This window comes from Cenococcum geophilum (assembly GCF_001692895.1).
Source record: "Cenococcum geophilum 1.58 unplaced genomic scaffold K441scaffold_29, whole genome shotgun sequence".
Lineage (NCBI taxonomy): Eukaryota > Fungi > Ascomycota > Dothideomycetes > Gloniales > Gloniaceae > Cenococcum > Cenococcum geophilum.
The window spans coordinates 2081567-2107970 of NW_027137587.1; the positions used below are offsets into that span (position 1 = coordinate 2081567).

The 26404-nt window shown below is 35.2% G+C and overlaps 1 protein-coding gene across 1 annotated transcript; it reads left to right on the forward strand.

The window, feature by feature from the left end:
- Positions 1-702: 702 nt before the first annotated feature.
- Positions 703-2266, forward strand: K441DRAFT_662308 (glycoside hydrolase family 18 protein). Its single transcript, XM_067649015.1, has 5 exons — positions 703-884; positions 947-1012; positions 1072-1085; positions 1149-1276; positions 1340-2266. Exons 1-5 carry the CDS (start codon positions 815-817, stop codon positions 2085-2087), a joined length of 1026 nt encoding a protein of 341 aa, XP_067502554.1. The 5' UTR covers positions 703-814; the 3' UTR covers positions 2088-2266.
- The last annotated feature ends 24138 nt before the right edge of the window (positions 2267-26404 follow it).

Consider the following 26404-nt stretch of genomic DNA (forward strand, 5'->3'; position numbering starts at 1 on the left):
CGACACTGTAGTCTTTTGATTCCTTCGACTAATCTCCTCGCATTGCCATCATGTGATTCGTCGAAGAAGTTGAAACCATAGGTAGGATTTTTGAGTATGGAATAAAATGATAAGGGTAGTGTAATCACGCTCAGCTACTGTGACGCTTCCGACACCTTCTGACTCCTGAGCTACTGCCACTGAGCTCTCCCATCAGTGAAATACAGCAGAAGGGATATGAAGATCATCTCCATATTTTGCTGGTATTCCGTCCCCGGCACCTCCAAATCTAAGGTGCTAAGAGTATGGGGGTAAATGTTATGAGCCTGTTACCCTTTTTCAGCAGCATGGCCGGTTAGTCTTTACGTGACCTTCAGCGGTATAGCATGCCTAGGTTCCAAATTTCCGACCCTGATAAGTCGGTGATCCGGGGTTCGCATACAATGCGCAAATGTTGCAAGCTAGGACAGCATAAAACCTCATGGGCTGTGAAACCATTCATCACAAGTAGGTATCTGCAAGGGAGGCCAATTTAGCTCCATGCTAATATGTATGATACCCTGGTTTCTCCAGCAAAAGATACTACTCTGAAGTCGCAGCTGCAAATGGAACGTTACTCTTTGCACTACCAGGTGATTTACCTGCACACCCACTCAATTTCTCTCAAAAATTTCGAATATAAGCCCATAGCAGCCTGGAAGTTTTGATATTCAACTAAGATGTGCAGATTATATTTCAGTTCCTTTTTAAAAGTCATTCTCTCACAAGTGGATTTCGATTTTTCAACTTGTTCGTCATGCGTTCCGCACATCAGGTAATATCATGGTCATTTCTTATGGCATCCATCAATGGTGTCATCGCTGGCTTTGACGCAAACACTAAAAGCAATATTGCGATTTACTGGGGTACGTTAAGTTAATGGAAATTACATCTCTGTAGGCTCGACTGAGGCTGGTATCATTGACAGGCCAAAATTCGTATGGGCAAGGGTCAGGAGATCTTGCGCAGCAAAGGTTGTCTTATTACTGTGCTAGTGAGTTCCTCTTGGTTACTGGTATGGTCAGACAGTATAATAAATGCTCTTTTGCGTAGACACAGACATAGACGTAAGGTTTCTTCTAGATATTTCTCACCTCCACCACAGTTAACAGTATGTATAACCAAACCAGGTAATCCCTCTCGCCTTTTTGACTGTCATCAATGGCGTGGGTGGGCAACCAGAGATCAATTTCGCCAACCAAGGCAATGGTTGCTCCACGTTTAATGGTACGGCGCTCCTAGACTGTCCGAATATCGCGTAAGCTCCATGTAACGTCACGTCGGCATTCGCTGGAAGTACTGATTGATATTGTTCCATCAGAGAGGATATAGCCACCTGCCAAAACACCTATTCCAAAACGGTACTTCTCTCCGTAGGTGGTGCCACTTATAGTGAAGGAGGATTTACGTCGTCCAGTGCCGCTATTGCCGCTGCCGACTTGATCTGGGCCACATTTGGTCCGCAGCAGTCCGATTCCAATGCCTTCCGCCCCTTCGGTTCCTCATCTGTCGACGGTTTCGACTTTGACTTTGAAGCCGGGGTATCTAACATGGTTCCCTTTGCAAACCAGTTAAGATCACTTATGGATGCTGCTACGGCTTCCTCGGGGAAAATGTACCTGCTCACTGCTGCGCCGCAGTGCCCTTACCCAGACTACGCAGACAACGACATGCTGAACGGGGCTGTATCCTTCGATGCCATATTCGTCCAGTTCTATAATAATTATTGTGGTGTCTCATCCTACGTTGCGGGCTCCTCTACTCAGAATAATTTCAATTTTGACACCTGGGATAACTGGGCCAAGACTGTTTCCAAAAACACCAATGTCAAAGTCCTCTTAGGGGTTCCCGCTAATACCGGTGCTGGTGCTGGATACGTATCAGCCAACACCTTAAACAGTGTTATCAGCTACTGCACTCAATTCTCGAGCTTTGGTGGCGTCATGATGTGGGACGCGAGCCAGGCATGGGCAAACTCTGGATTTGTGGGTGGTGTTTCTGGTGATCTTTCTGCTGCTACGAAGAGGGCTATGCGGAGGGGTTGGAGGAGTGTCACGGCATTGGTGTAAATTATGGATTTTGATACTTGAGTATTTCTATATAGGATTATAATGTTCTCCGATTCTTGTATATACTTGCCTCTCTTTGCCTCTCTTAAGCCTACGAGAGTCCTCGTACAGTCATGTTTCTCAGTCATATATTACTACCGTAAATTTCAATTATCTGTACATAATTAGTGTATGCCGCGATTTTTCCCTCAGCTAGGCAGTGATGCAACTGGTTTGGATCGGTTGCCAAAATCAGCCTCGAACCAATCCAAAAATTAAATAAAAGCTTCAAACCGGTTACATAACCGGTTTAACTAGATTAACCAGATTAAATAGTATATATTTAAGTGAATTGTAGTATATAATATAGTAGGATTATTTAAGGTAGGAAACAGTAAACTAGAGCCCTATATAGCTTAAGAGATATAAATAGCTGGTTTAGTAATTAATAAGTTAATTAGAAGCACGGACTTACTATCGCGAGTCTTAGCATAGTGTTAAGAGATATACTAGTTATTAATTACGGTGTATTTAATCTTATCGTCCTTATTATTAGAGTTATTTTTATTTTCCTTATTATCCTCCTAATCTTCCTTCTTATGCTCCAGCCCGCTAGCTTCTTATTAATTTACCTCCGTATTACCCATCGCATCGCCCATTATATTACCCGTTAAGTCGCCTACCGCATTACCTACTGTGTTAGTTTCTAATTTAGCGGCAGCCTTAGCGGCAGCTTTAGCAGCCTCTTTCTCCTTATACTGCTTATTAATATTAGAATTAACGCCTTTTTTAAAAGCCTTTACTTAAGGGCGCCCGAACTAGAACTTTAGGCACTTATTAGCTTTAATAATATCGGCTTTAAGGCAGTTTTAGGGGTTAGTAAAGAGGTGCTTAGCGGAGCTAAACACGCGTTTATATTTAGTGCTTATTAACGGTATAGCTAGTATATTAAGAGTAAATTAAGCGAGGTCTAGTTATAAATAATACTTACTATTCTAGTAAGCCAGAGAATCGTTAGCAGCTTTTTAGTCGGTTTAGATATAGGTTAAATAGGCGTTAGTTCTAGTAAGAGGTATAGCTTTAATCTATTTGTGATTTAAAAGCCTATTAAATATCTCGCCGCGTATAAAGCGTATTAGTTATAGTGGCTGCTTAATAGCAACGGGAGTACTATACCTACCCTTATACTCCTCTAGCTAAAGGTCCTCTACTAAGCCTTTAATACCACAATTAGTTAGATCTTTAGGATTACCATAAAGCCAGGTTTTCTCATTCTTATCTTAATTAAATTCCTATTAAAACTATAACTATTTCTTGCTTAGTATAAGTATATGCGCAGCGTAGTAAGCGGCACTATTATCTGCGCGTTTATAGTACTCCTTGCACTTCTCCTATAAGGCGTAGGCTATGGCTTCTAAATAGGTATATTCCTTACTATTACTATATTTAATATGGAGTTCTTAAAAATCAACCTAGGCGTTATAGGTGCAGTTAAAAAGCCAATCTATTATAGTAAACCAGTGGTAAAGTATATGCTTATAGCCTTAGCTATATATAGTAGCTTTATAGAACGGCTAGAGGACAAAGAAAAGCTTTTTAAGAAGGAACTAGTAGTGCGTAGTAAGACAATTAGTTTTAATGCCTTCGCCTTATTTAGGTATATAGGAGTCGCAGAACCGTATAATTCGTTGCCTATAATTAATAGCTCGTATAATAAAGCTAAAATATAAATTCTATTAAGTCGCGTTACTTTAAATAAGCTACTTAATTAGTTAGTAGTAATAAGAAATTAAATATTACGATCGTAATATTATAACTATACGCCGGATAATATAAAATCCAGTATTAGTAGGTAGCAAATATCACTAAATAGCTTTAATACTTACCTTAAGTATATTAAATTCTAACTACTCCCTCCCTACTATAATCCTCCAAAACTCCTTATAACGTTATAGCGACATCTAAATATACTATATAATATTATATAGGCGTTTAAGAGCGCCCTACTTCCTCTAGATCTTTGCGATTAAGTTAAAGTTATGCCTACTATAAGCTAGCTCTAATTCCTCTAGTATAGTATCTACCTTTTTACCTAGTAAGAACGCCTATGTAGCTAAGTTAACTATATAGCTAAGACACCATAGCTAATAACGCTTTCGTTGCTTTTCTAATATCTTTAGATAAAGCGTCTTAAGAATTAAATTAATGGCCGTATTATTACTTAACGCGTTATTAAGCATAAAATATCTAACCCTTTTATTAATCTTATATTCGCCAATTATATCCAGGATAATTTAAGCTTAATTAGCGCCACTATATTCGCCCTTAAGGCACTATAAAGTAAGAACTTTTGTCTGCTAGAGGCCGTTTTTATTAATATAGTAGGCAATAATCGCGATAATAGCGTAGTAGTTCGGCGACGTCTAAAGATTAAAGGATAGGTATATATTTAATCGAGCCTCTTATAAGTTGTCTTATAGTTGCCTCTTCTACTTCCTAAACTTACTTATTACCTATCTGCGTATAGTTATATTAGGAAATTTTTTTTGGGGCTGGTTGTTGCGGTTTGCGGCAAATTGCGGCAAATTGCGGCAAACTGTACGATCGCGGTGGTCGTATATGGTCGTTAGCGATTTGCGCGTTTCGCAATAAAATTGCAGCATCCGATAGCAAATTGCGGCAAATTGCGGCAAAACGCTTAACTTCCAAACTAATGCTAGCATTTTGCTACCCTATAAATAAATAGCGCGCAAACTGTATAAACTGTACGAACTATACGAATTGTATAAACTGTACGAACTATACGAATTGTATAAACTGTACGAACTGTATGAATTGTATAAACTGTACGAACTGTACGAATTGTATAAACTGTATAAACTGTACGAACTGTACAAACTGTACGAACTGTACGAATTGTATAAACTGTATAAACTGTACGAATTATATAAACTGTACGAACTATACGAATTGTATAAACTATATAAACTATACGAACTGTATAAACTGTACGAACTGTATAAATTATATATATTTCTCTAAATTATAATATACTGCTATAGATTGCCATAGATTGCTATAATATGCCTTTAAAAATATATTTATATTATAATCACTATATAAAATAGCTACTCCTCTAAACCTATTATAGACTATAAAGCATTTGCCTTGCCTAGCCCCTTCTTTACCCTTGTTCTAAAGATATCTAGATCCTTATTATTAAATAGTATAGACTTAACCCCCTTTCTAATAGTATACCAAAGACTTGTATTAGGTTTAGCCCTAAGCATCTTTCTAAATGGCTTAACTGTAACCATTAACTGTTCGTAATTCTAGTGATATGGTATATTAATGGTACGTTTCCGATTCCGCAATTTTATACCTTTAAAGACAAGCTTATAGGTATTATTTCTAAAATTATTGCTGGCGCCACTATCCTTATCTATATCTTCTCCACTATTTACGCTAGTATTATTGCCTATGTCCACTCTATTATATTTATTACCCCCCTTTCTTGCACCATTCTAATCATCTATATTTCTACCTAGAGCTATATCCGTTCTATTATCCGCATCGCCATCTTTATCTATATTAACTCCACTATATTCGTTACAACACTTATTTATATTAATCCCGCTATCTATACCGCTATTAGGGTTGCTAATATCGTTAGGCCTACCGCCTTAGTAATTAGTACTGTGGTTGGTCTAATTAGGCGACATGTTATAGGATGTATTAGGCTGAGTAACAGTGCCGGAAAGGCGGGAGGTATCTAAGTTTAAGGAAAGGGACGCGTTAAGTACCTAGATATAAGTATTAGTCCAGAACTGTTATTATAAGTAGTCGTATACCGGTAGAAGTATATTAAAGCGCTGCTTATTGAATCCTGCGTTATAATTAGAGTCTAGGTTAGAAAGATTATTAAGACTATATTTAAATAGATTTGGAATTACTTATGCAGTAGGGTCGTTGTGTATAGTTACTTAAAGTCTTTTTAAGATGCCCTGTTATAGAAGCCCTAAAATCTGGTTCTGGCGCTCTGTTGACTAATCTGCCTATATAGCCTTTATCCGTTCCTATGTGGCTAATATTAGAGTTAGTTATAGCGTAGCCTAGGTAGTTAGAATAAGGGTAGAGAAAGAATAAATTACTGTTAAGATTGGCACCTGCTTTAAACTTTTGTTGGGTAAAACTACTACTTTTCCATTTATTAATAATGTGGCGGATTATTATATAAATTAGTATAACAGCCCCGGAGCTAATTAGGCGCAGAAAGTGCTGCGTATCTATACCGAACCTAAATTGCTACTTTCCTTTAAAGAATAACTTAGATAGACTGGCTATAATAACCGGTGCTATAAAGCGGGATTGCTTGCCCTGTAAATAATAAGAAGGGTGCTAAGGTAGTATAGCTATGCGTACTGTCTTAGAGTATTAAAAGTTATCTATATAGAGTAGCTCTTCTACTTTAGTAATTGTTTCCTACTAAGAGAGCTTTCTAAATAAGTACTTAGCTTTTACGCAATCTTGTATGCGTTTTAACAGGTAAGACTGGAACTGGCTAATGCTATTATATATCTATTTTATATTAGTATATATAGAAGCAATAAGAGGTAGCTTACCATGCGATACATTAATGGCGACGGTTTTTGCATAGCCTAGCTAGAACCGTCGCCTTTAGAAACCCTATTATACTCCACTGCTTTATCCTATACTAAGTCTATTGTCTTTTCTAGAGTCTTTATGTTCCCTTCTAGCCATAGTGTAAGAGAAAGACCACTAGGAGCCTTGCCTAATATTATAAATATTAGAAAGAAGCGTATAGCAGCTTTTGATATTAGTTTATCCGTAGGTTTTAATTTGGGTTTACTGCTACGACTTATTTCTTGCTATCTTCTAACTATACTATATTAAGACTTCTGCGGTTTATTACTGCGTATAGGCGCTGTGTAAAACGACTCGGCTGTAGAGTTATCTTTGGCACTAAAGATAAGCTCTTTAGTGGAGGGACGGTGGAATTGGAGCCGCTTATTGGGGTGATTTAGGACTTGTGACCGCTGTTAAAGCGTTAGCGGGTGTAAAGGAATAGAGTCTATGTAATAGATACTATGGTTAAATTCTGTGTGTGTAGATCTAGAGATTCTTTGTCTGAACTCTGCTGGAGTTTTTGACGATGCGCTCTTCCCTGGGGCATTAGGCCTCTATCTTCTTTAGAATCGCTATTTATATCTAACTGACGTTTTAGGATACTATCCCTGGATACTCTATCGCCATATATAGCCGTCTGCTAAAGTTAGCTGCATGCTACCGTGTATGTACTGTTTATAGTACTTTAGCCCGACTGCCGTTCGCGTATACGTTTCTAGATTCTTCTCGCACTAGCATTGCTATTTCTTTTGCCTTTACCTTAGTGGTAGGTATATATTAGTATTTCGAGCAGTTATATGGAGGGTAGTCTATACCTTATTCTTTTTGGAAGCTGTAGTTGTATTTATTTAGGATAGTAGAGGTTAGTAAACCTTCGGCATAACTAACATAGGAGAAGTTAAAAAAGTTAATAAAGATGTAAAGATAAAGTATGATACTTTTAGATTATATATTTGCTAGTATAGATGTAGTTAATGAAATAGAGGAGTAAAGGGGTAGATTTTAATGTTCTACTAGGGAGCTTGGGCCTATTACTAGCCTATTTAGGGCAAATTGCGGCAGATTGCCGTAATATTAAGAATTCCTATTAATAAGCAAGCACTAGAGCTAATCTTTATGGGTAAGAGCGTTATAACTGCCTGTAAAAAATGTAAGAATTTAACCAATTTATATGGATATGGCTAACCTTTTCTGGCGGTTTAGTAGGTTAATACTACCTAAGTAGTAAGTGCTTGACGGTTATTCTTATTCTCCTTCTTTATTAAGACGTACTCTGGAGCTCCCCTTTATACTTAGTTAGCCTATAGATACACCCAAGACGTAGAGTTAGTTTAATCGCGCTATTTCCGCCTTTTTCTACTTAGAATCTCCCTTAAAGCGTATTAGCTTAGGCGATAAGCTAATAAAGTTGTTTTATATTTAAAACTTAAGAAGAGCCTTTATAGAGGAGCAATATAAGGCTATTCTATATATTAAGAAGCGACGGTTATAAAGATTAGCTATTAATTTAGCCCTAAGTGTTAATAGAGTTAATATACTCGATTACGAATAGATAGAAGAAGCTTAGACTATAAAGGTAGAGATTATTACAAAAATGAAGCCTGTTAAAGAAAAACATACGGCAAATTGGAAGAGAAAGCTAGAAGAGGGGGGGCTATTATACTACTCTGCTAATACAAAATCCGTAAAAATACGTTTAGCTAGCCAGCCTCTTACTCTAATAAGCCCCTTTACTACTTAATTTACCTATATATTGGACACGCCGCCTTTACCTTTAAGCTAACCAACGGCTTTTTTAACTTCTTTTTATCTTGCCTTATCTTATAGCTAATTTGCCTAGATTCCTAGGGATTAAATATACCGGATTCCCTATTAATTACGTTAGCCGTTTTCGTTTTCGTTTTAAGACCTCCTATAATTTAATTAGAAGCTTAGTTTTAGATTTTTGTTTCTTTATAAACTTATCTGCGCGTATGCTATTAATCTAAAGAAAATTGTTATTGTAGAATTGATTATATATATCCCAATCTGTATATGAGTTTATTTAGAACGTTCTTCTTTTATCTAGCGAAGTTGGTATTAATTGTATGGGTCTCTCGATATAGGAAATGTTGTATATTTAGTAGCCGTCTAGGTTTCGTCTATTTTGTACTATATTCGTAAGAAATCGTTCTACTTTAATTATCCCATTAAAAGGATCTACCTTGCCTCCGTTGCATGGACGGAATAGCTTAAAAAGTGCTCTATAGTATACTTAGTATCTACCATTCTTATCTATACGCTTTAAGTCCTGTACTAATACTAGCAATTCTAGACAGGCAGCCTATGTTCCCTTCATTCTATCTAGTGCGTTCTTATATTCTTATATAAGAACTTGGTCCCTTTATAGGGCAGTAGTCCGCATCTAGACTGGGTTATAGTATGCCCGTACTTTATATGGTCGATTGAGATTACGGGAGTCTTTACTGCGTTAAATGTGGTATGTTATAGAGTGATGAATACTAATAGGTAAATCTTATGCCTAGGCTGCATCCCTTTTAAGGCGCTTAATGTCCGAATCCGTTACTTATATACTATTAACTTGCTTATAATATTCCCGCATAAATAAAGCTAGTTTTATAATAAATTCATTAATACCTAGCCTAGTCTGAATTTCGCTGGCTTTGCGCTATAAGTTTGGGTTTATTCCGCATATTGAAAATATTTAGTTAGTAGACTAGCAGCAATCCTATCTATACGGCTTGTTTGTTAGCTTAACTATGCCTAATAATAATATAATGTATAAATCTTCTATAGTATTAGCTGCTGGTATTAGCCTTATATTTTCCCATAGCTCTATCTTTTGTATTACTATAGTGTTTATTAATTCTGTATTAAGATAAATTATTTACTCCTTATACCCTTTACGCTTATTTAATCTTTAATAGAAATTCTTCTAAGGAATATGTGCCCTTTCGCCGTGCTTTATTATAGTTCCCATTAGGGCGCTAAATATACAAATTATCTCCGGATAGTGGGAAATTGCATAAAGTTTAGGTATGTTAAAATTGGGTAGGTTTTTATTATTAGGTTAGTACGGTAAGAACGCCTTTTTGGTCTTATCTATTTAATATAATGCAGCTTTAAGATATTTAATTATATCTTTATCGTGTGATTTATATTCGGCTAATAATGTAAAGTTAACTGTAGTATAAATAAATAGTATTGCCCCTTCGTTCCTATATAGTAATGGTGCTATAACTGGTATAATCTAATAAAGAAGGGACTTATATATCTTTCTAGTCCATTGGCTTAACTCTGCGAAGTTATCCCACCTAATTATACCCTAAAAGGGTTTAACCTTGGCGAATCGTGTGGTTAGAAGACGTTCTACCCTATTCTTAGTAGATAATAGGGTTTTTATACTACTCTAATTAGTTATTAGAACCTTCCCTTTCCCTTTCTTAATATTAAGTAGTAGTGCCCGAAGCCAGCTTATTAAATGCTTTGTGACGCCTTTATATAGCTAGTATAGTAAATTAGGGGCTATTATAGCGTGTATATCCGCTATATAATGGGACTAGGTAAAATTTTAAATTGGCCTAATATACTTAGGGTCGCTGCAATCTAGCTGTAAGTTTTGCTATTGTTTAAGTTGCTTAATGGTCGATTTATGCGTCTATTGCGGCTATTTGCTGGATATAGTGCTTAGTAGGTTACCTCGTTTATAAGGCGGTATATAATATATTATATAGTATTACCCTAATTTTACTTCTATTAATATAACCTACTCTTTATAGTCTGCTATAAACCTAGTAAGTATAGGGTAGCATTGCCTAATAAACCTATCTATGTATCGCATTGGTATGCCGCGCCTAGTAGCATGTTTAAGGGCTAGCTTTTATATTAACTTAAGTACCTATATACTGCTAAGGTAAATACTTACGTTTAAATATAATACTTATTACTTAATGGTATACATCCAGCTTGTTTATCCGGTTACTTGGTAAGTCCGTAGGTATATAACCTAGAAGAAGCATTACTGGCCTGCTAGCTGTACGTTAAGTCTTTAATAGGATATTAAGTATTATAATATAAACCGGATGCGCCTTTTTGTCTCCGGATAGTGTAGTTAGCTTAGTTTGGTCGCTACTAGGTATTACCATAATAGCTATCGCACTATTAGGTAATTAATCTTAGATCTTTTATTAACGGTTAGCCGTATATGCCTCGTTATATACTCTATTACCCTTTATATTAAATTAATAAATAGGAGAATAAACTATATTATCTTTAAATGGGAAATAACCGATTAGGAAGGCTACTACGCTAAGTATATTACAGTGGTATATCTTTAGGTTTTTGCCGTATATATTAAGTTCTGTGATTTGCTAGCTCTTATTACTTACACCTTTAGAAATAGAATGTAGTTTTATCTTGACTTTTTTTATATTTTGGTATGATATATATCCGTCCCTTATATTTTTAATACGGGGGTCTTATAGCTACGCGTTTATTTCCTTTGCTAATATGCTATTGCGTACCTACTAGGCAACTTACGCCTATTCTACAGAGCTTACGAAAGGATAAAATATGTTATTGCCTTTATTTATTCTATCCGCTAGCTAGCTAGGCCTTAGTAGGTGGTTGCGATCTGCGGTAGACTACTAATTAGAGTTCCCCTCTAGGTGGCTGAGTAGGGTTCCTGTATCGCGGCTAGTTACTTTATAATAAGTTTGGGTATAATAAATATTTAAGGTAGAGAGGCTTATTACCGCGTGACTATGCGTTTTAGTACTAGTTGGTTATTCTACTGGTGCTATATGGCTTAGCTCCTCTGCTAATATTAAGCCGGTATTTCCTATAATGGTTAATAAAGTATTATTGACAGCGGTGTTAGTTGCTATAAGGTTGTGTACCCATTATTCTATGGTAAATTCGTCGTCTTTACGGGTATCCGCTTAAGCCTAAATTGTAGGATAGACATTATCTAGTTGGTTAAGAGAGTCTGTGCCCACAGCCCTGTAGTACGGCCTATGTCGCGCCAATCTACCTATAGTAGAAATTGTGTGCTTATATTTAGGGCACTAGCGATTTATTAAGCCTATTATAATAGCGATAAATATGGCTCCTTACGTTATTATTAAGATTAGATAGGTGGGTTTGTGCCTAAAAAGGATAGTATATTATATGACTAATTTAATAGCCGTAATCTGTGGTGATCTGCTAGCTATTCTAATAACTAACTATAATGGCTTGCTCCTTTTAAATTATAAGTTAAATATACTAAATAGCATATTATCCTAAGCGCTAATAATATATAAAGCAGTATTATATCCTACAGTACCTATTATAATTAATTTATAACTACTAAACATTTATAAACCTTTAATCCCGCGTCCCTTGCTAACACTATACGCACCTAGTATAGCAATAATATAATTAAATGGTGTGTATACTATAGAGGAGGTATAGTATAAGTCTACCGGTAAAACTCCTAGGAAGGATAAGTAGATTATATCCGGGTTTAGTATTAGTAGCGCTTATTTATATGAGATTAAAGGGGTAGTTAAGGATATTGTGAATAAGAGTAATATAATATTTATACGCTTCCGAGACCGAATAAATTACGTTATTTAAAGTAAGATTATAGCTAAAATCGTTAACTAAATCCTAGAGTCCAGTAATGCTCTGGTTAGGTGGACTAAGGAAGTAGCCTAATATTTCCTTACTTGCACGCAGTTAAATATGTATAAGAAAGCTGGCCAGACTAGTGCTGAATTGGGACTTCGGTATAAAGCTACAAATTCTGCTATAGGGTACCCTTATGCAGAGCCTCAGAACGTATATTAATCTCTTTTATTAAAATATGTTAATAAATATAACGTTTAGGGTTTTATAATCTATATATGTCGAGATTTAAAGAATATACTACGGTCTATAATTTATATAGACTTAGGTGCTAGTCTACTTCGAACTAACTTAGTAGAAGGGTGGACGAGTCTTCTAGATTTCCCTAAATTTCTTAATATTGCCTAGGACGCTAGAGTTAACCTAGAGATGGAGGAGTTATAGGCAGATATACTAATAATTATACTAGTTTGGAATGTGGGACTATTAAAGTATATAATATAACAAACGCTTAAAGCCTCTAAGGATATAATTGTTTTTGTAGTTGCGAATATACGCGGTATATAGTAGCAGTCCTTATAGCTTTAAATCTAATACTATTTAGAGTTTTAATTATTTACTAGGAGCCTTACTTAAAGGGGTGTATTAAAGCGGTCTTAATTAAGCTAAAATATTAATTTTAGGTAGGCAAAACGTCCTAGGCGTATTAACCCTTATTTTTAGGTTATATATTTTAATATACTTTTAACTCCGCCTATTATGCTGGTTATTTATAAAGAATATTTTCTATAACTAGAGGAAGCGTATTTAGCGGCAATCTGCTATAGTAAATTGCCCTTTAATGTACGCGTTATATTCTATTAGCAAGAGCATTTACCTTAGGCTTATTTACTTTACTTTACACTCTTTACCTCTACTACCTTAACCAACTCTCGCACGGCACCTCTATGCGATATTAATTAGTTAATTAATTAGTTTAACCACTAATTGCTACTTTAAGCTGCGACTTACTCTTTAAAACTATGGTAATCTGCCTAGTAGATTAACTCTTATAATTGGTTTATCTCACTTACCTACTTTAGACTTATACCTTTACCAAATACTAACTAGATTCTTCTACTTTTATATAGTAACGCTCCACTCCTTCTTTATTCCATCTTAGTATCTTTATATATTATAATAAAGAACTTAAGATATCACGAAGGGATGGGATATTAATACTTGTTGCCTTAAGGAAATTAAGAGATATAATCCTAGATAATATATAAGAGGCTGGGCTTAAAAAATCTATATTTTATACTGCCAAAGATAAAGTGCCGCGCGATTAGTTTATTTAGAAGATTCTTAGTAACTTACCTAAGAAGGAACGTGCTTTAAATAGCTAGTCTAGATAGGCTATTATTCCTTTTATATTATCTTAGAGAACCAATGCTATTAAATGGTAAAATAATATAAAGTCGGAACCTAAAAGTTAGAGTTAAACCTAATTTAAACCTATAATAACGCTGGTATGTATATTTACTTTTAAGCCAATCTCTAAATTATATGGTTTTATATTACTAAATAAGCCGTTTTTATTTAAAAATATAACCTTCTAGTTTTAAAGAATAAACCTAATTACCTAAAGCATAGTAGAGCTTTATAAAGTCTATAAATTTTAAAAGGCAATATAGAAACACTAATAGTTAAAGAAATTAGTTTCTTGCTATTTTAAGAGGTTGTAGTATTAGTAGGTTTTATTTTAAATAAGGATAAAATTACCTAGCTTAACGTGGTTACTAATAAGGAGGTTTATATTACCTGGCGAGGGCCACTATAAGCTATATTTTAGTAGTGTATGCTATATAATAGGAGTAGAGTGGAATTTCTACTTAAGAGTACGGATTGTAAGTCCCTTTAATAACATCTAGCTAGCTATATACTAATAATTATAGTTAAGCATTTAATTATAAAAGTACCGTACTAATTACTAAATAAGTGGGGTATAAACCCTCTTAGAATTGCTAATACTTTAATTTACCAGTATTTACGCATTAAGGCCGCACTTAAGAAACGGTAGAAGATTATGCCTAAGCCGATCCGCAAGCACTTAGATATTAAGTTTATTAATAAAGATAGCGAGAATAAGAGTAATGCTTTATCCATCTTATTAACACATAGTGGTATTCTAAGTTTATTAAGTCCGAAGAAACGTAATTATAAAAGGGAGCAACCTACTAGAGGTATCTATGGGCAAACTACGGCAAACTGTGGTAAGCTACGGCAAGCTGCTAGGAACAGCCGCAATAATCTAGTTATCTAGCCTATGGATAATCCTAACGATATAGAGCACGGTAAAAATAATTGCGATACTCCTAAGAGCAAAACTACTTTATATCCCTAATTAGCTTAGACTCTATATAATAATTAAACTTTATACCCATAAAAGCTTTCCTTAGTAAAACTATAGAAATTAATGCGATTAAAGATACCTTAGGTAAAAATGCGCTTAAGGATAATATAACTTAAGCTAAGGAGATATAGGCTATAATGCCTATTGCGTAAAGGTATAAGCATATAGTTATATGGAGTATATCTTGAATTAGACTAATATTAGCTCTTTTTAGATTTTAAGAGGCCGCTATAGCCAAAGCAGGAGGTAAGGTTTAATAAATAGAGTAATAGATGTATAAATGTTTGGCTAAGCTATACAGAGTTTCTAAAAAGGCCGTCTTAGCGAAGAACCTGGTCCCCATTTTTAGTAAATGGGGTCTAAATCTAAGGTTTAAATTATTCCCATACTAGCTGTATAGCGTATCTAAGATATTCTACTAGGAGCGCACTAACTAAACGGTAGGGTTTTTGCTAATAGTGTAGGAACCGGAAAAATTATAACCGCGTACTTAACTATTGTCCTTAGTTATTACTCTGCTATAAACCTAGACGAAGTGGCTGCTAATTAAGTAGCTGGGAATACGAATTAGTATCTATAGGAGAATAACTAGGCTAAAGATACCGAGTATCCTAGCTAGGACAAGATGCCTTTTTTATACTTATATATAAACTAAAACGCTATATCTATAATATAAAGATAGCATAGTGTAAATCTAGTCATTATAATTCTAAGTGTGATTACTGGCTAGAGAGATAATTATATCTTATTATTTAAGGACTCTACGCTTATAATAAAAGAGTAGACGCTACTACGGTTTGCAATGTCCTATAAGATAGAAGGTGTGTATAAAGAAATGGCGCGACTAAACCCTTAGGAATGGCTTTAAATGGGGACTTTAGGGGACTAGTTAGATTACGATGTAATGAATAATAGTTAGACTCTTATAGGTAAAAAGAAAACGCCCTGCTTATAGTTCTTTAACGGCCCCCTATAGAGGTATATAGACCGTTGTAACTACGCTCTTTAGCAGAATCTTATAGGATAAGTTTTATAATAAAAAAAAATTAAGAAATTTATATTAACTAATTCCTTCGCTCTTAAAAAAAAATGGGGGTACCTCTATACCTAAGATTCTTTGCCTAAGCTCTAGCACAGTAATAGAGAATGGTGTTATAGATATATGCTAATTTATTATAAGCGCCCTTAAAGATATAGATTGGGCAACCGCTTAAGCTAACCCTAGCATTTTTAGAAAATGCACGTCCGTGGAAGTTAATAAAATAGCTAAACTATGGACCTAATTTTTAAAGCAGGGAAGGAGTAACCCTAAAAGTGCCTCGCAGTCTACGACATATAAAGAATTGGTTAAGGTTAGTGGCCTAATTCTTATGAATTTTCTTATTCGCCGTAACTGGGATACTATTGGCTTTAATGACCAAAAACTAAAAGTTGTTCTAGGCGAGCTCCAAATTTAATATATAAAGTGTAATTATAAAACTAAAGAACTTAAATTTCTATATAGTATAGAAGGTGCAATAGTGTTAGAAATAGAAGAGGTATTTTAGTAAAAAATGGTTGAATGGAGAGAAGATAGTTCTTCTACTGGGAAAAAACTAGTATAAATAGCTAGCAGCTCCTTAAGCAGCTACTTTATATGCTATAATATAGTAATGACGCCTGGGTTACTTTTATAGAAGGATAGATTTAATAAGGATCTTCCGGATAATAAAAAAAAATAAATGTCTAGTCTAATACCACACTAATATAGTTAAAAATCCTATTAGAAGTATCTTGGATTAGAATAAGGAGGAAATTCTTTATAACAACGCGAAGTTTTAAGACGCTTTTAGCTATCTATAAAGAAGTTATAGCAGCTATAGCAGCGCTATATATTAAAGGCTATTGTAGTAAATTTATTATTAGTACTAATTTTTTAATTATTAGGGCAGTATATATAGCAGTAAGTGGCAAAATACTCTATCTTTTTACCTCTTAATAGCAGTATACTTAACTGGAACTCTAAGCTAACACTTATTTTAGGCCTTAGTTGCTAAATATAGTAAGGATGCCGTTATATACCTCCTTGGAGGAATACTACTGAAGCAAAAAGACTATATAATTTATAACTTGTGGAAGCAGCTAAGCGGGCTATAAATTCTCTTATTATTTCTAACGGCTATTGCGGAGGGTGTTACTATTAATGGCTTCCTGTATTAAAAGTGGAATTCTAGATAAGCTTAAGTTTAAGAAAAACGCTGCTAATAAGAGACTAGACGTAGACACGAATAAGCTGGAAAATTTAAAGAAGTAGCTAATGTAAATGTTATAGATTATAGTAGCGATAAAGTTTTAATCCTTTTAGCGCGGAATTGGGTAATATGCTAGGTAGTTTGCTGTAAATTCTTCTCTAGCGGAAGAAGTATAACAGACTATTATTTTTAGAATTAGGTAATATAGTAGGCAGTATTCCGCAGTCTTATAGTTAGTAAAAGATAAATGCTAGATTGTTTTTTTTTATAGAATTAAGTAATATACTTGGTGATATGCCGTAGTCTTACGGTTAATAGAAGGCATATGCTAAGTTTTTTTTTGTGGAACTGGGCGATATGTCGGCAATATGCCGTAATTCTTTTATTAATAAGAAAAGGTACTATTTTGCTATTTAAGGAGGGCAATGCGCGAGTAATATATCGTAGTGCTCTGTTAATAAAAGAAGCCGCTAGCTTGCGACGCGGGAACCAGGCAATATGCGAGCCAATATTTGGAATACTCTGCTTATAAGAGGAGCCTATTAACTTATGATATAGGAACCGGGTAACGCACGATCGGATATATTATAATGCTTTACTAATAAGAGACGCCTACTGGCTTACTATTTAAGGACCCAAGTAATGCGCTAGGCGATGTGTTGTGGTGTTCTGTTAATATGGTAAGTCTACTAGCTTGCGACATAGGAACCGGACAATATGCGAGCTAATGTGTTAGAATACTCTGCTAATGGGCGACGCCTGCTAGCTTGTAATTTAAAGAATTGGGTAATGTGCCTAGTAATATACGGCAACTTTGTACTTAGTGATAGAAGTCTGCTAGCTTACCGCTTAAAGAACTGGGCGGTATGCTAGGCAATGTATGGCAATTTCGCGCTCAGTAATGGAAGTCTGCTAGCTTGCCGCTTAAAGAATTGGGCAATGTGCCAGGTAATGTGCGGCAATTTCTTGCTTACTGATGGAAGTTTGCTAGCCTGCCGCTTAAGGAACTGGGCGTGTGCTAGACAATATGCGGCAATTTCGCGCTTAGTGATTAAAGTCTACTGGCTTGCTCTTTAAGGCAGTAATCTTGTTAGATTAGAGCTCCTAGCCGGAGTTATAATTAATGTAGACTTTAGATCTAACTATTTAATTAGTGGAGCGGAGTAAATGTGAAGTTAATATAGCTCTTAGAGCTCTAGATCTATACCTAATTTAAAATACGGCTGAGAAAGAATAGATTCTTTATAACTCCGTGCTTAATATAAGGCTAATTAGTAACTCCTGGAGCTTTGTTACTAACTTGGTGCCTATTAAGGGGCGCATTAGCTATAAAATCTAGAACCCCCGCTTATTTTGCTGCTGTTCTCTTTATACTGGTATATAGCTCGTTTTAGATTATAGTAGTTAAAATGAGGTTCTTGGCACTATTTTAATATATAGCTTTAAGCTCTTATTCTATATTCCATTTTAATCTAGAGCTCTTATATACGCGCTAAAGTAACGACTTCTTATAATATGGCGACTCTATATGCCTCAATTGCGATACTATAGTCGCATTTGCATGCCTTATATAATATTATTATCTTAACCTTTGTAATCGCGATGAGCTTATTTTTGGGGGGTGCTTGTATAGGAGGTGGGTAAAGATATAGGAAACGCCGATTATAGAGAGGACGTTGGCCGAGGAGGAGGCTCTATTACTATACTAAAGTAGGGAGTTGCGATAGAGGCCTGGTGGTAGAGAGGGGCTTATTTGAATCGCTTACCGACGTTAGTTAATTACGTATTAATATACGAAGTTAAATCTGGAGCCTTATTCTAGAGCCTTACTAAACAATTAACTCTATTACAGATTTAAATAAGCTATAGTAGCCGCCACTAATTATAAAACGGGTGACACTAAAAGGCGTATAGATTAAATAGTTATAATAGAGGCGATTTGCAACCGAATAGTCCCTTTAGGTTTAAATAAGGAGCTTTAAGCTCTATATCCCTTTGTCTGGTAAAAGAGACTTTTTATATTAGGCGCTTTGGGCGCTCCTATTTAGGTTAGCATACTACGGGCACCCTAGCTAGTGTGATTTTATTAGTAAGCCTTATTAAAACGCGTTAATATTGCGATGCCGATAAAATGCTGTAGAAGGCTACTACCTATATATATATAGATATATTTAAGGAAGTTGGGTAAAAAGTCGTAATATATAATATTATAACTATAGGTTTCTACCCTTCCTCTATTAACCAGCTGCCGATTATATAAGAAAATCCTCTATTGGAGTCCTCGCCCGAATTACTACTACCTATCCGCTTTATACGCGTTCTTAACGTTAATAAGGATAAGCTTCCCTCTTAGATCTTACTGCTAAACACTATCTATCTATTTATTACCTACTCTCTGCATTAGAACCAATTTCCCCTTAACTTAACCTATTTTTAAAGTGAACGTCGCAATAGTATATATGCTAGTGAGTAGTTATAGATATCTTACGCTGATTGGTTATTACAGATAAATGAAAACCCTAGGTATGTAGCCACCCTAGCTAAGCGCACTAAGCGTCCCTATATTAAAAAGGCGTTACTAAAGAACGGAGATGGGACTACTAAGCTAGGTCTAAAGCCGCGAAAGAAGAAGGCGGCGGATAGTTGCTAAAAGGAGATTGGAGGATTTCTAATTAAGTAGGAGAAGAATAGTAAGGTAGTTGAAGCTATAAAGATAGCCCAGCCACCTGTTAAGAAGCCTCCGCTAACCTATTCTGTCCTATTAGTCGCTAGAAATGCCGCCGTATATAGTCTAGAGAGAACCAAGTTAAATAAAAATAGCGCCGCGGAGACGGCTGTTATAGAAACTAGAAGACTATAAAAGAGGAATTTCTCTAATATTGCAAGTTAGACAATTAGTAGTATAAAGGAGGGGTAGGATGCTTTGTAGACTGCGTTAGCTGCTAATTGCTAGAATATTAAGAGTTTAAAGATGGAAATTAAGGAACTTTAAAAAGCTAAGAAGGCTTAAAATATATCTATTGCTAATCTAATCTGGGACGCCTAAGTAATAAAGTAGGACCATCTCTAAGGTTATAAAACTATATTCGCAATTAACCGAAGCGCATAATAATATAAATTAGAGAAAGGTAATGTTTTAAGAGCTTTTAGTAAAGAATTAGCTTAAGGTTATAAGGGAGGACGTACTATATGCTAAATGAGGTGTATTAAGTGCTATAAGTGGTTAAACGGTTTAACTAGCGGCTGTTTAATATAGAGGATTAATTAAGGGCGGTAGAGGGCTTAAAGGAGGCTATAGTAAAGGCTTAATTAGCTATACCTAGTCTCCTATTATAAAATAATTAAAAACAATACGTGCATTCTATACTTAGCTAAGTTATTACCTTTTTATATTAGTAGTCTAGGTAGGATTTATAAAGTTTAATAAACTAATAAGTTAGTTTAGTTTTTAAATCCTAAAGATTATAACTATATAAGACTTATACTACCTAAGGTAATCTACTGCAAAATGCCGCTAGACTTGGCATTCTGCGTATTTACTAGAACTTCTTAATTTACCTTGCCATTAATAAGCATTAGATAGCGGTAATCTTCCTAACTTTGCTATTACTTTGCCTTACACTCTTTACCTTTACTACCTTAACTAACTCTTACACGGTACCTCTACGCGGCATTAATTAGTTAATTAATTAGTTTAACCACTAATTGCTACTTTAAGCTGTAACTTACTCCCCAAAACTGCGGCAATTTGCCTGGTTAATTAACTCTTATAATTGGTTTGTCTTCCCTACCTACTTTAGACTTGTACCTTCACTAAACACTAACTAGATTCTTCCGCTCTTATATAGTAACGCTCTACTCCTTTATTCCATCTTAGTATCTTTACGCGTTACTATAAAGGACTTGGATATTATAAAGGGATAGGATATTAATACTCATCGCCTTAAGGAAATTAAGAATATACTCTTAGATGGTATAATAAAGGCTGGGCTTAATAAAGTTATGTTTCGTACTACCGGAGATAAACTGCTACGCGATAAGTTTATTTAAAAGATTCTTAGTAGCTTGCCTAAGGTAGAAGGTGTTTTAGATAGCTAGTCTAAAGATGCTATTATTGCTTTAATAACATCCTAGAGAACTAATGCTATAAAATAGTAAAAAAAGGCAAAGTCTAAACCTAGAAGTTAGACTCCCACCTAATTGGAACCTATAGTAACGCTAGTACTTATATTTGCTCCTAAGTAAATCTTAAAATCACTAGGTCCTATACTATTAGGTAAGCCGCTTTTGCTTAAAAATATAACCTTCTAATTTTAATAGATTAATTTAACCACTTAAAACACTATAGAGCTTTATATAATCTATAATATTATAGAAGCCAATATAGAAACTCCTATAGTTAAAGAAATCCGTTTCTTGCTATTTTAAGAGGTTATAGCATTAGTAGGCTTTAACTTAAATAAAGGTTAAATTATATGGGTTAATATTAAATCTAAAGAGGAAGCTTATATTGCCTGGCAAGGAGTATTATAAGCCGTATTTTAGCGATGTATACTATACTATAAAAGTAAAGTGGAATTTCTACTTAAGAGTACCGATTGTAAGTTTTATTAATAATATCTGGCTATTTATATACTAACAATTGTAGCTGAGCATTTAATTGCAGAAATACCGTATTAAATACCGCGCAAGCAGAGTATAAACCCTCCTAGCATTACCGATACACTAATTCGCTAGTCTTTGCGCGGTAAGCCCATATATAAGAAACGGCGGAAGACTGCGTCTAAGCAGACCCGTAAGCACTTAGAGTACTTAGATAATGAGTTTGTTAATAAAGACGCCGAAAGTAAGAGTAATGCTTTATTAACCTTATTAGCGTATAGCAGCATTCTAAGTCTATTAGGTTAGAAGAAACGTAGTTATAAAAGGGAGTAACCTGCTAGAGCATCTAAAGGTAAATTGCGGTAAGCTACCGAGGACGGCCGCGGTGGTCTAGCTATCTAGCCTGTAGGGGGTCCTAATAGTATAAAGGAGAACGAAGATAATTATAATACTCTTTAAAGCGCAACCGCTCTAGATTCTAAACCAGCCTAACTACGGAGTGTAATCGTAGACGATCTGGTTAGTAATACTATATAGGTTTCTGCAGAAGATAACAACCTAAAAGAAGAGGCCCTTAAAAATATAATAAACGAAGCTAATAGGGAGGTAGAGGCTGCTAATTGTATTAAGGAAAGGTATGGATATATAAGTATATGGAGTATATCTTAAATTAGACTAACGTTAACTTTTTTTAGATTTTAAGAAGCCGCTATAGTAAAAGTAGGCGGTAAGGTTAAGAGAATAGAGTAGTAGATGTATAAACGCTTAGCTAAGCTATGGGGGGTTTCTAAAGGGGCCCTCCTAGGAAATAATATGGTCCCTATTCCCCGTAAATAGGGTCTAAATCTGAAGTTTAGGGCGTTCCTATACTAGCTATATAGTGTATCTAAGATATTCTACTAGGAACGCATAGAGCTAAATAGTAGGGTTTTTATAAATGGTATAGGGACCGGCAAGACAGTAACCGCATACTTAACTATTATTCTTAATTACTACTATGCTATAAACCTGGATAAAGTGGCTACTAATTAAGCGGCTGGAAATGCTACTTAATATCTACTGGAGGGCCACTAGACTAGTAACGCTGAGTGTCCTAGCTAAGATAAAATACCTCTACTATGCTTGTGCGTAAATTGCAACCCTATATCTAAGATACGTAAATAGTATAGTGCTAGCCTAGTTGTTATAGTTCCACATATTATTACTGCCTAGAGAGATAATTATAACTTATTATTTAAAGACTTACTACTTATAACGTAAGCGCAGGCACCGCTAAGAGTTGCAATGTGCTATTTAACGGCGGATATTTCTCCGGGCATAGAGCGACCGACTTAGGACAAGTGGCTAGAAATAGGAATGTTAGGAAACTAGACCGCCTATAATACTTTAAATGCTAGTTAGACTCTTATAGATAAAGTAAAGACTCCTTACCTATGGTTCTCTAACAGTGTCCTACTACCTAGAAAGGGTAATTCTTTAGTTAGTACCCCAGCTGCCTTGGTAATAAGATTTGTTATAATTATAATATCTAAATGCCTAAAACAGCGTGTTATTGACAACTTTATAATTACTAGACGTGTCTATTGCTTCTTATTTAGCGGTAAGTAGGAAGATAAAGGTCAGCAGTTAGTTAAGACCACGTTTTTTAGTAGGATTTTATAGGATAAGTTTTATAACGAGAAGAATAAAGAGACTATAGTTAACTAATTTCTTCGTTTCTATAAAAGTACTGTACCGAAATACCTTAGATTCTTTGCCTAGGCTATATTAGGGACTCTAATGGAGAATAGTGTTATAAATATATGTTGGTATATTATAAGTGGCCTTATAGATCTAGATTGGGTAAACGCTAAAGATAATAGCATTTTTAAAAAATGCACGCCTGTCGAAGTCGAAAAAATGGCAAAGCTATAGAGTTATTTTTTAAAATAAGGAAAGAGCAACCCTAAAGGGGTCTTGTAGTCTACGGTATATAAAGAATCGGTTTAGGTTGGTGGAGAAATACTTATGCACTTTAAAATTCGCCGTACCTCGAATACTATCGGCTTTGACGGAAAAAAATTAAAAGTTATTTTGGGCGAGCTCCGCATTTACTACCTAAACTATAAGTATAGAACTAAAGAAATTGAATTGCTATAGGCTATAGAAGGTGCAATAGTATTAGAAATAGAAGAAGTATTTCTATAGAAAATGGTCGAATGGAAAGAAGATGGTTCTCCTAAGGGGAAATAACCAGTACGTATAGCTAGCAGCTCCTTAAGCACCTACTTTACGTGCTATATTACAGCGATAATGCCCGGGTTACTTTTATAGAGGGATAAATATAATAAGGATCTAGTAGATATTAACAAAATCGACATATAAGCAAAATTTCACGCAAAATTAATTAAATCTCCTATTAGAAGCATCTTAGATAAAAATAAGGAGGAAATTNTTTACGGNNANNNAAAGTTTNAGGCGCTTTTAGNTATCTNTNAAGAAGTTATATAATTAAAAAACGTCGGGGGGTATTATAGCAAGGTTGTTATTGGCACTAATTTCCTAACTATTAGGGCGGTATATATGGCAGTAAGTGATAAAACACTCTATATTTACCTCTTAATAGCAGCTTGCTTAACTAGAACTCTAAGCTAATACTTGTTTTAGGCCTTGGTTGCTAAATATAGCGAGGATGCCGTTGTATACCTTCCTAGAGGAACACTACTAAAGCAAAAGAACAGCATAATTAATAACTTGTGGAGGCAGCTAAGCGGGCTATGGATTCTTTTTTTATCCCTAAAGGCTATTGCGGAGGGTATTACTCTTAATGAGGTATACTTTATTGTGCTTATAGAGCTTAATCCGTCCTTTAGTAAATAGTAATAGTTTATATACCGCATCTACCAAATTGGCTAAGAAAATCCTCTTATAATAGTATATATTCTGTGTAATACGGCTTCCTATATTAAGATTGGAATTCTAAATAAGTATAAGTTTAAGAAGACCGCCGCGGATAAGATACTAAACGTAGATATAAATAAGCCGGGGAGTTTAAAGGAGTAGCTAGTGGAAGTGCTCTAGATTGTAGTAGCGAGGTATTTTTAAGATTTCTAGCGCAGAATTAGGTAATATGCTAGGCAATTTGCCGCAAAGTCTTGTCTAGTGGAAGAAGTATACTAGGCTATTGTTTTGAGAATTAGGTAATATAGTGGGTAATATACCGCAGTATTATGGCTAATGGAAGGAATATACTGGTGTTTTTTTAGTGGAATTGTAGTAAGTAATGTTCTTGGCGATATACTACAGTCTTACGGTTAATGGAAGGTATATACTGGACTTTTTTTTGTGGAATAGGGTAGTGTGTCGGCAATATGCCGCAATTATTTTATTAATGAGAGAAGTTTACTGTTTTGCTATTTAAAGAACCGGGTAATGCGCAAGCTAATATATTATAGTGCTTTATTAATAAGCGATGCCTACTGGCTTACGATATAGGAACTAGGTAACAAGCAACTGGATATATTACAGTGCTCTATTAATAAGCGACACCTATTAACTTAATGTAATAAGTCTGCTAGCTTGTAATGGAGGAACCGGGTAATATGCGAACTAATATATTAGAATGCTCTACTAATGGGCAACGCCTGCTAGCTTGTAATTTAAAGAATTAGGTAATATACCTAGCAATATACGGTAATTTTATGCTTAGTGATGGAAGTCCGCTAGCTTGCCGCTTAAGGAACTAGGCGATATGCTAGGTAATATATGGCAATTTCGCACTTAGTGATGGAAGTTTGCTGGCTTGCTGCTTAAGGAACTAGGTAATATGCTAGGCAATATACGGCAATCTTTTACTTAGTAATGGAAGTCTATTAGCTTGCCGTTTAAGGAACTGGGCGATATGCTAGGCAATATATGGCAATTTCGTGCTTAATAACGAAGTCTGCTAACTTGCCGCTTAAAGAACTAGGTAGTATGCCTAGTAATATGCGGTAATTTTATATTTAATAAGAGAGGTTTACTAGCCTAACCCTACGGTTATACTTCCTATATATTAGTTATTGACCCGAGTTTATAAGTGGTCTCTAGATTTTTAAACTTTGCTAAGGATTCTAATTGGCTTAAAAAAACTTGCGTATAGTAAGTTATAGTAGAATCTATATAACGAACCTAAAAATATTTTAATATTACACCGTTCCTTTTTATTAATATTTCTATTAATACTATTATATATATTGTAAACGTGGCGGAACCTACTATAATTAAATATAGTAAGTGTTATATATGCAAGCCCCGCCTTAATATTGTTAAAGACGGCCCTTTAAAGAAGCTTTTAAAGCTCTACCAGTTGTGTCGGTTAAAGGCGCGTTTTCCCTATATATTATTCTACTTCTATTTACTCTTCTAGGCCTCTAAATATGATTTAAATAAGTGGAAAGCTTAGGCGGAGCTAGGTTCTACTACTAAGACTTATTCTGCGAAGCGCTAGCGAAACGCTCCACCTAAAACTAATACTAAGAATACCTTCTTACCTTGCGGCTAGAATAGTTAAGATACCCCTAAAATAGCTCGGCGGTAGAAGGTAATTAGGGTAATATAATAGGGGCACCGTATTCTTAATTAGCAGGATAAAGCTCACTTGCCGACTCCTCCGCTATATATAGATAAAGCTCTATATAGTGGAAGGGGTATTTAAGAGAGCCTAGATGCGTCCTTACTAGAACTAGCTCCAATACCTACTTTAGCGCTAATACCTACTCTAGTACTAGTACCACCTTTTTCGTAGTAAGCTCTGGCACCGGCTATACTACGCCTCGTTTTGGCTGTTAATTAGGAACGAATTAAGAAGTTCAGGAGTACGCTATAGGCTAAATGTA

Bases quoted from the DNA above. Each gene is read 5' to 3' on its own strand.
- K441DRAFT_662308 (XM_067649015.1), top strand. From the start codon at position 815: ATGGCATCCATCAATGGTGTCATCGCTGGCTTTGACGCAAACACTAAA. The intron at 885-946 runs GTACGTTAAGTT...TATCATTGACAG, and splicing joins CAATATTGCGATTTACTGGG to GCCAAAATTCGTATGGGCAA. The intron at 1,277-1,339 runs GTAAGCTCCATG...TTGTTCCATCAG, and splicing joins CTAGACTGTCCGAATATCGC to AGAGGATATAGCCACCTGCC.